The 10,711-nt window shown below is 39.3% G+C and overlaps 1 protein-coding gene across 2 annotated transcripts; it reads right to left on the bottom strand.

Moving 5' to 3' along the window:
- Positions 1-235: 235 nt before the first annotated feature.
- On the bottom strand, positions 236-9,634 carry LOC105469987 (ring finger protein 7). 2 transcript variants are annotated; one of them, XM_011721651.2, is made up of 3 exons: positions 9,340-9,634; positions 4,589-4,636; positions 236-3,021 (listed from the first exon to the last, which is right to left on the bottom strand). In XM_011721651.2, the coding sequence occupies exons 1-3, from the start codon at positions 9,505-9,507 to the stop codon at positions 2,965-2,967; spliced, it is 273 nt and encodes a 90-aa protein (XP_011719953.1). In that variant the 5' UTR covers positions 9,508-9,634; the 3' UTR covers positions 236-2,964. The 2 variants fall into 2 exon arrangements, with proteins under 2 accessions (XP_011719953.1, XP_011719952.1); XM_011721650.3 differs by having other exon boundaries at positions 9,333-9,623.
- Between the last annotated feature and the right edge of the window lie 1,077 nt (positions 9,635-10,711).

The following is a 10,711-nucleotide window of genomic DNA, read 5'->3' as shown; positions in this document are numbered from 1 at the left end:
TATTTATTTATTTATTTATTTGGAGACAGGGTCTTGCCATGTTGCCCAGGTTGGAGTGTGGTGGCTATTTACAGGTATGATCATGGTATACTGCAGTCTCAAACTTCCAGGCTCAAGGAATCCTCCCGCCTCATCCTTCCAAGTAGCTGAGACTACAGGTATGCACCACCGTGCCTGGCTCCATGGCAATAACTTAAAAAGCAGCAAAGTGCTTTTTCTTACAGTTACTTTCATCTTTCTTTCTTTTTTTTTTTTTTTTTTTTGAGACAGAGTTTCGCTCGCTGCCCAGGCTGGACTGCAGTGGTACGATCTTGGCTCACTGCAATCTCTGCCTCCTGGGTTCAAGAGATTCTACTGCTTCAGCCTCCCGAGTAGCTGGGATTACAGGCACTTGCCACCACGCCCGGCCAATTTTTATTAGAGACAGGGTTTCACCATCTTGGCTAGGCTGGTCTCGAACGCCTGACCTCAGTTGATCCGCCCGCCCTGGCCTCCCAAAGTGCCTGGATTACAGCGTGAGCCATCGTGTCCAGCCATGTCCAAGCATTTCTATACTGAAATACAACTGAATTATAAGTTCTTTTTAGTTCTGTCATATAACAATTATATACATTTAAATTATATGTGTAGGAAATATATTTATGAATTTCACTGCATGACAGTAAAGGGGGATACAGTACTTTTATAAAAAAGGAAGCAATGGGACTGACAGAGTTAAGATTTACTGATAGCGGTCAGCTGTAATAACACAATTTGCATAGACGGAAAATTAAATAGCGACAGATAACTAATGTTTGTTTCTAATGCAAGAGTAAAATAAAATCAGCATCATTTAATCAAATGGAAAGAAAAACCTGTTCGATGCTTAACTTTTGTGTTGGAACCCAAAATTGTCCCAGCATTCCTTCTGATGAGTATGTATTAAACTTTCGGACGGCTGTGCAGATGAGCTATGATCATGGCAGGCTGGGCAGCATCAACGCTGCATTGTCACAGCGCCTTCTCTTCCCTCAGATGCTGGTGTGTAGCATAAACAGGGCTTTGTTAGGTGGCGGGACTGTGGTTTTGCTGTGTGGAAAATCAAATTGTTAGCGCCATCCTCCACATTTCATTTACATACTGTCACACTGCCTAAAGTAACCTGACATTCTACTGCTTTCCTCTTCAATGCAAAGCCGTGTATCTGGTTCACATTTTAAGGATGCAACCTTCTAAAAAGGTCAAACAGAAAGTTACTAAAACAGTTTACTGCACAATGATAAATTCAAATGGCCAAAGATATTTGTATAATTTTTTCAGTAGCTAGAGAGACAACTGTGAAAAAATATAAAGCAAAAATTTCCAGAAAAATGTGATTCATAAAAAGTAACCCATACAAAAGCATAATTTTAATTTTTTATTCTAATTGTTACGTTTTTAAACATTCTATGTATCCACATCCCTTAGATTTAAAAATTCAGAATGGCAAACTGAATCTGCAGATGTGAAAAGTTAAGATTCTAAGGTTTTTTCTTAAATTCATATCAGTAGACTCTACCACAGAAGAATCCAAAATGAACTTGTGGTCCGTTATTTGTTACAAATAACCTCCCCTTAGTGTGAAACAGTTTGATAAAGTTTAGTATTTTTTTGTACTGTTTCCAGGTAATAAACCTTAAATTTCATTATTACCAAATGAAAGAGCAAATGAATATGAAATTTTTCAAATTAAATGAAAGTATTTACTTGACAAATTAGTTTATTAAGTTTAAGGTTGCACATAAAATTATAATGACAATTCAAATAAGGTAAGCAGAATAAACCATTTATTAAAACACTGTGTGATAAAATAAACTTTTTGACCCAATGCTACACTGGTAAACATTTTCCCTTATTAACATGTTACCTAAAACACAGTTAAATTATATCATCTGGGCCGGGCGCAGTGACCCACACCTGTAATCCCAGCACTTTGCGAGCCAAGGTGGGCGGATCACCTGAGCTCAGGAGTTCGAGACCAGCCTGGTCAACATGGGGAAACCTGTCTCTACTAAAAACACAAAAATTAGCCAGGTGTAGTGGCACATGCCTATAATCCCAGCTACTCGGGAGGCTGAGGCAGGAGAATCGCTTGAACCTGGGAGGCGGAGGTTGCAGTGAGCTGACATCATGCCACTGTACTCCAGCCTGGGTGGCAGAGCAAGACTCCACCTCAAAAAAAAAAAAAAAAATTACATCATCTGACCAGAACTAGAAAATACTTCTGTCCTTTACCACTCAATGATTGAACAGTGAGGTGAGAACAGATCTACGTTTTCTTGCTGAATGACAGAGAATAGTAACTTTAACGGCAATCAAAATTCCATATGCCTAAAAGTTAAATTTTATTTACCCCGTTCACTGGCCCAAACTTAAAATCCTCACATCACATAAAGATTTCATGGACCGCTCCCTTTCCCTGCCAAAAATACATATTAGGAACAAATTAAGAATAAGAGTTGGGTTTTAAACTGCACTTTATTTGTTACTATAACATTCTTTTTTAACTGATCAACCATAAGCATGCAAAAAGTTCTCTGAAACTGCTCCCAATGCCTGTTGTAGAGAAATGGGTAAATTATAAAGGTGATTCAATTTGGAGTTCTTTCCTTTTTTGTAGCACTTCTAAGCTGTGTGTGCGACACACACCACAGAGGTAGAAAGGACCATCTTTAATAAATTATCTTCTTAATCACAGAGAATTTCTGAAAATAAAACTGACAAAATGCTAAACCAAGGCTTTGATGAGTCCCAAAGGACCATAGATCCATCGGCTCCTATTTGAAGAATTCATCCCCTGGAGTGTTCTAGCCTTTGTAGGGCACTGGATTACAAGATCCACCAGGGCTCTGAACAACCGCACTAAGAAGCCGTCTAACCACTCTCATTTGCCGATTCTTTGGACCACCCAGTCCTGCTGGCAGAGAGGGCAGCGATTGTTCTGTTTCACCCACAGGGACATGCAGCAGTTGTGGAAGGAATGATTACATTCTCCCCAGACCACTGAAAGAAAGAAAAAGAAGAGTTGACATTACATATTTCAATTTAAATACTCAACTCAAAATTACAGCTTATTTTATATTACAAATAATAATCTTGAAAAAAGACAGTTAATTGGCCAAAATAATGTTTTTCTATCTATAAAGAAACAGAAACTTAAATGTGTAAGTTACACAGAGACATAAGTCACTGTTTGAGAGCCTTTCCATCCCCGTTCTAGAATCTATGGGTGATGTGATGACCCCCAGTTCCTACACAGCTCCACATGCTATCTTCTTGAACTTAGGAGATGAAAGGACTTGAACCTTCCTTAGATCTGACCTTCTCAGTTATGCACTGACCTTAGAGACCTTCTGGGCTTTATTTTATGGAAAAATGTCCTTCCAATTTTTATTTACCAAGACAGAATGAGTTGTAAATGTTTTTAGCATGCAGTAGGCTATTATAAATAACATGCTTCTAAATATTCAGTTGTGCATCTACTGAGCTGAGCTGTTTTCTAGAAGTAATGAATTGTTAGGTCATCCACAAGCAGTGCAATTCCTCATGTGACGATGAAATTTTCAAAGGGGCTGGCTGGAGAGAGAGGTCTCTCTGTGATCCAAGAAAGTGGCCTGCCCCTCACAATTCCCAAATTAATACTTTTTAAACAAGCAGCATGGAAGAAAAACTTTAAAACAAGGGAAATCATCCATAATCTAGAATGCAATCTCAAATTTGGTATTCATCTGTCCCTTGCTTGATCAACTGAGCTATATGACAAAAGAAAAAGATTAAATGAAAGAAATAAGGCAGAAAAAAAGAAAAAAAATTCCTATGAAAATTTGCTACAGGGGGTAGGAAGCAAGGGTGAAACATTCTAAGTGTTTCAGGAGGAAGAACTGGATCAAAACTGCAAGAATCAATATTAAGTTCTATGTACATCATGTATTTGTGTTCTATGTACACCATGCAAACACAAAATACAAAGCCGATCTTTTATTCTAAGAAAATCTGTAAACATGTTTATACAGCAATCCAGACTTGATCACCTCAAGAACTAGGGCATAAAAATCTTTGAACTGCCTAAAATATTTAGCCTACGACAACTTTTATAGTCTAAGACTCTAAAGAAAATTTGATACACAAACCACATTCCAAAAACATACTTGAGACTTAGAATTTTTCTACTCTGGTTTTAAAGTTAAATACCGTATTATAAAAGTATTGAAAAGTGAAATGCCTTATTAGAACCAAAAGTGACCTATAACATAGCCAAAATTCAAATAATGTTTTGACATTCTGATTTTCTAATTTTCTAAATAGAAAATATTTAATTTTTGATTACCAAAATGTTTATTATGACCATGTCTGGAATATATAACCAATTCTTAATTATGGCAATAAAAGGATTTGCAGGTTCACTCCATTAAACTCTTCTGAGAACCAACATATTTTATATTAATAATGGATCACTGCTTTACAGTTTATTTTTGTGTATTGATAAAGTCAATCTTAATTTCAAATTCAAACATCCCTACTGAGAGAAAACCTTCAGTTGAAAAAGCAAGAGAGCGAAATTACAACATACCAACACAGTCCTCTTGTTTGTTTTCAGCTTGACATCTAAGACAGGCATCTAAAAGTAAACAAACAGCAATTCTCATTCTGATGCTCAGAATGTAATTTTTAAAAACCAGACACTTCAAAGTCAAAAGCTCTAAGGGTTAGAGATGGCAGTAAAGACTCATACTATTAATTTCTCATCTGAATATAACTATTTAAAGAGGAATAAAGTACAAGGCATTCTACTAATTTACTTATAACCAGGAGCAATTTCACAACAGTTAACAACAAATCCTCTATTTTTATAAGCTCTGATGAAAAGATGTCCTGACAGTGCCAATAGAGAAAATTACTAGAGAAAAATATGCCACACTCCACTATATTCGAAGTTACTATATGCTTACTGGGCATGCTCACGGGCAGTTTATTTTCAAGACACCCTTTAAATAAACCATATATATATGTTAGCATTTGTTTATACATACATCAAAAAACACTAGGATACCCAAGGAACCAATAATAAAGTTTACTGAGAGGGTGTGGAATGGGAAGGAGAGTTTTCACTCCTCTTCCAGGTAATATACATACCTTCCTCAATTTCTGAACTATGTGAATATATAACTTATATAAAAACTAAATTGAAAAAATTTGATTCTTTCATAAACAAGTTTTTTAAAGTCATCCATACTTACTGATACATAAGTTTTCCTTCAGCAACTCATAAAAAGCAACTTTTTACTTTCTACCCTAAGACACTTGAGACTTCCTCTAAAATGAACTGCTTTGTATGCTTCTAATAGGTTGCTACTGATGGTCATCCAGACAAGGCTGGTGAGAAGCCAGTGAGACACAGAGGGGAAAGCAAGGGCTGCGGAGCCAGATCTACAGTCAAATCCCATTTCACTGGCATTTATTAGGTTCATGGCCTTGGACCAATTACGAACTCCAATTCCCTCATCTGTAAAAAAGGGACAATACCGTGAGGTATTTATACATTAAGTGGGAATGATATATACTGGTGAGAATTTTATAGATAAAATAAGTAAATACTAGATATCCCTAAGCACTAAGGTTTTTTTCTTTGTAAGAAAATGCTTGGGAGCTAAATGATGAGAACACATGGACACACAGCAGGGAACAACACACACTGGGGCCTTTCGGAGGGTGGAGGGTGGAGAGGATCAGGAAAAATAACTAATGGGTACTAGGCTTAATACCTGGGTGATGAAATAATCTGTACGACAAACCCCTGTGACACAAGTTTACCTATGTAACAAACCTACACTTATACCCCTGAATCTAAAATAAAAGTTTAAAAAAAAAATACTTCCTTTACAGGTAAGTCTGAGCCCAAAGCATTTACCCAGCAATGGTAAAGTACTTTAATAAATTACTTTATTAGTGGTTTCTTGGGTATCCTTCTAGAATTTCTTGATGTACATATAAACAAATACTAACATTATATGTATGGGTTATTTAAAAGGGTGTCTTGAAAATGAACTGTCCATGAGCATGCCCAGTGAGCTTACAGTAACTTCTAATATAGTGGAGTAGGTGTAAACACTAAAAATGAGATCCTAAAGGCTGTACTAGAAGTTTTCAAAATTCAATCTGGAATACTATCAGCTTAATGAAAAAAGTAATATAGAATATTTTAGGGACCAAAAATGGACTCATTCACTAGCTGGAAGAGGAGTCAGTGTTGGGTAAAAGGAAGTTCAAACCAACAGAAAATAGTTTTTAACATAAATAGGAGAAAAATAATTCTGTAAAAATAGAAACACGGTGGAGTTGAAGCCTGCTTCTCTTCTTATACTGGGTTTTGCTCAGGCATTTGTTTGCTCCTCTCCACATGCTCTTACCCTTAAAAACACACCACCGCCCTAGTCTCTTCAGTGTGGATTAAAAACAACCACTGCCTCCTGACGTTTTCTTCAATCCCACAATTACTCCTCTGTGCAAGGAGTTATGCACTGGAGACACCAAAATGACCAAGGCTGGGTCTCAAGGGGCTCACCAGCAAATGGGGACGTAGACAGACAACTAAATATCATGAGGGTTGTGATACAACAGTGAAGACGTGCTACCTGTATCTGGCTCTAGTTCTGTGCAATCACAGAATTTTAACATTAAGGTTGGTGATCCCAACTGCCTCTTTACAAATTAGGAAAATAAGGCTCCCAAAAGTTACGTGAAATATCTAAGGTGATACAGTCATGAAGGGTTACCCTGGCTATTATAACTGGCTCTACTAGCAAACCTATTCAACGCTTTTCATCAGCACTTTGCTCACTATGCGATCATCACTCTTTTCTGAATGAAGGGAGGATAGTGGAAACGAAGATGAGAGTGTTATCCATATCAGAATGGGCTGACAGGCAAATCTTGGGAGCAGAAAGTATAATAAATCACAAGTGTGAGATAAATTCCAAATACTAAGGAAAGGGAACAAAGTGGGTTCTTGTTGCTGAATCTAGGAATCTCTAAATTACGCTTATAGCTCTAATGTAGATTATCAAAACTGACCCAAATCTACACAAATTCCTAAAGTTGCAGATAAAAGATAAAAATTTGCTTTAATGATCTTCCTAGAATCTAAAACAGCACATTTCTAAGGAGTACAATAACACCTTTTAGAAGGGTGCTAGGGTAAAGACTAGGAAGTCTGGAAAAAAAAATTTCCTTCTGCTGTCACCTGACCTCTAAGTGGGTTTTAACACCTCATAAACAAAATACAAAGGTCTAGCATAGAATACTTTCCTGAACCCAAAGTACAGCTGTTTGCAAATATGCAAGACTGATCCTGTAGTAGCAGAATACTTGCTATAATTAGAAAGTTTATGATGAAATGTGTCATTTATAGCCTATACTTTGACCTACATTAAAATATCTCAGTAAAGTTTATTTGTTGCAAAGTTTCAATCATTATTTCAGGTTATACATTTCCACTTACTGCTTAAATGTTTTTCCTTCGGGGAGGAAATAGCTTTTTGGGAGAGAAATCTTTTGAAAATACCCTTTGGGAACATTATTTTTAAACTGAAAAGGAACTAAGTGAAAGTTTAGTTTCCTTTAAACTAAAGGAAATTTATTTAGGAGATAAAATGTTTAGCAAAACTTGTATTGCAAAAAAAAAAAAAAAAAAAAAAAAAAAGTCTCTTGGATCAGTTAAAAAATGCTTCCCAAACTGGAAACTATGATTCCTAAGTGAGGGTAGGGGCAGCTGTACTGCTGGCAAATAAACTAGATACTTTTAAAGCCTAATATGTTTTGTTTGTTTGTTTTTGAGACAGGGTCTCATTCTGTCACCCAAGCTAGAGTATCGTGGCAGTGGCAGGAAAAAGGCTCACTGTAGCCTCGACCTCCTGGGCTCAAGGGATCCTCCCACCTCAGCCTCCTGAGTAGCTGGAGGCCACCATGCCTGGTCACTTTATTTTAATTTTTAATTGTAGAGATAGGGTCTTGCGATGTTGCCTAGGCAGGTCTCAAACTCTTGGGCTCAAGTGATCCATATAAAATAAGTGGGTCATGTCTAATAACAAGGTCTTTCAAAAGTAAAAGGTAAAAATATCTGAATCCAATTGTTGTAAATCCTCTTTGAAACAAGCCCTTAGAATAAAAGACAAAAGAGCATAAATTGAGAAATCTCTTGATTCTGGTAGGTTTAAAGTCTCATCCCCCCTCAAGGACAGCAATTCTCTTTATGTTCTCCAATTCTCTCATTTTTCAAGACAAGTCAGTTTTCAAACTACAGAAATGTCTGTTTTCTTTAACTACCCTCAATAAAGAACTCCACTGAAGATGCTCTCACAGTAATTTTAAATGCCCTATCTGAAAATACAACTTGCATTTAAACAGCACTTGCTTTTCAAAGTGGTCTGAGATCTTAGAACCATATAAAATATAACAAGATTAAGCTGTTCTGAAACATTTTGCTTGGTCTAATATTTTAACTCCAAATATCACAGAAAGAGGACATATTTGTAAGAGGGTTCTCCACAAAGGCATGACTCAGAGCAGGGCAGTATCTTCTCCAGGAAATGACATCCGATATGGAGAGGGGGGTGTAATGGAGGTGAAGTTCTACATTTCTGAAAAAAGGGCTTACAATTCTTCGGCTTCCATGAAACTTAGATATTCTTGAACCACACTGTCCCCTTCAAGCCACGCTAGTGCTATCTGATCCGTCTTAGATCAATCCAGATTTAAAAGCCATTCGAAGAGCGGCGGTAAGCTAATCCGGAAATGCAATGGCTGTGAACACTTTCCTGTGTACCTCGAGGAGAACTAAGGGTGTCGTTTTGTGGAAGATGACTCCGGAGCATCACTTTGATGGTGACCAAGACTATTAAAGTTCACTGCTGAATCACGGCCTTTACTCTGTCCACCTTGCGATGAGCTTTTAGAACAGGGGCTGGCCACACAAACCGAAGTGTTTCCTGCTAGTTCCCAACAATCACCCGGTTTTATTTTCCTGGTCACACCCATCACTACCTGAAATTACCTTGTTTACCTCCGTTTATTGCCCATTTCTCTCCCTAGAACACCAACCACCCGGCGCCGGGCGCCTGTTGCACAACCCCTCAGCCCTCAGGAGCCGCAACAGGATCGTGGCTCCGCGTTCCTCCGGCGCCCGGGCAGGGCGACCTCCACCCACTCCCCAAGGCAGGGGACTTTCCAAGGCTTCTGGCGGGCGCCCGTCCAGTCCCAATCCCGAAGTCGGCTCCCGGAGGCCGCAGCGCGGCCCCGGCCTTGCGTGCAGCGCTTACCCATCACCTGGACCCTGCAGATGGCGCACGTATCGCACTCAACGTCCCAGCTCCACATGGCCACCGCGTTCCACTTCTTGAGGGAGAACATCTTGTCGCCTCCCGACTTGGAGCCTGAGCTCCCGGAGTGAGACGCCAGGGCGCAGGTTTCCTCTCCGTCTTCCACGTCGGCCATGGCGGCGCCGCGGAGCCGACGGCGGAGACGTTGGCTTGGGGTAGGCGGGAGGCTAGGGCGGCTCTGCCGGGCCGCCCGACGGGCCACAGCGCCGCCCGCAGGCCGCAGGCCACCGTGGTGCCCAGACCCCGGCCACCCACGATTGGCTGGCGCGGCCCAGTGACGTCACCGGACGCCAGCGGCGGGGGGGCAGGCAGGCCCCGCCCCCGCCCTCCTGGGGCGACCGAGCGGGCTTGGGGCTTCTCGGGGCTACGCTGCCGAATCCGCCTGCCGCGCTGCGGGGTGTTACGTCTGAGCAGGCGCACAGATTGTGCTGGAATGTGTGTCCTGCTTTATGGCTTCATTAAAACTACTGCTCTCAGAAATAATCTTGTTAATTTATTTGTTTGTCTCTTCCCTCCCAAGTGTAAAACTCTATCAGAGCAGGGAACATGTTCTTATCACCACATTGTCCTCGGTATCTACAAAATGCCTGGCCACAAGAGGCACAATTATTTCTTGAGTGAATTAATGATCTTAAAGATCTAGAAATCTGGCTCAGTGATTCTCAGACTTTTTGGTCTCAGGACTCCTTTTCACTTAAAAATTATTAGTCCCTTAAAGAGCTTTTATTTATGTAGGAAATGTATAAATATATATATACACACACACACGTATGAATATATATACATATATACAATGAATATATGTACATTCATGTATAATGAATATTCATACATTTCCTGTATATGTATACACACGTACATAGAGATTAATGTTTCTTTTTAAGAAATTAAAACATATTTTTAAATGTATTCATTAAAAATCACAGTAATAACCTCATTAGAGGTTATCATTAGAGGGATAACTTCACATACCATGTAATTTCTAGAAACTCCCGTGTACACTCGTAGAATGAGAGTGAAAAGAGAGAAATAGCTCTAAATATTGTTAGGCAACTAGTTTGCCCTCTTTTAACCCCTAAAAGAGGTCAGGATCCCAGGAGTCCCGGTGTGTGGCGACACAACCCACACGTATTTTTCAGGCCCTGCTTCCTCATCTGCAGAGTCTCCATTCCTTCTGCTCAGTACATTTGAGCTAGTTTAACTTCCTCTTTTTATATGTAGGACTAATGAGGTCCGAAGAAGTGAAATGACAAAGATCACATTGTTATTACAGTAGTGCTTCTACTGCTAGCCCACCATCACATGTGTTTCCAAGAAAG

Source organism: Macaca nemestrina, chromosome 2 (genome assembly GCF_043159975.1).
Source record: "Macaca nemestrina isolate mMacNem1 chromosome 2, mMacNem.hap1, whole genome shotgun sequence".
In the NCBI taxonomy this organism is placed as follows: Eukaryota; Metazoa; Chordata; class Mammalia; order Primates; family Cercopithecidae; genus Macaca; species Macaca nemestrina.
This window is presented reverse-complemented; position numbering and strand designations above follow the sequence as displayed.

Coding starts and splice junctions, on each gene's coding strand:
- LOC105469987 (XM_011721650.3), bottom strand. CDS start 9,507: ATGGCCGACGTGGAAGACGGAGAGGAAACCTGCGCCCTGGCGTCTCAC. Junction 4,637..9,332: donor CTGCAGGGTCCAGGTGATGG/GTAAGCGCTGCA, acceptor GTTTACTTTTAG/ATGCCTGTCTTAGATGTCAA. Junction 3,022..4,588: donor CAAACAAGAGGACTGTGTTG/GTATGTTGTAAT, acceptor TCTTTCTTTCAG/TGGTCTGGGGAGAATGTAAT.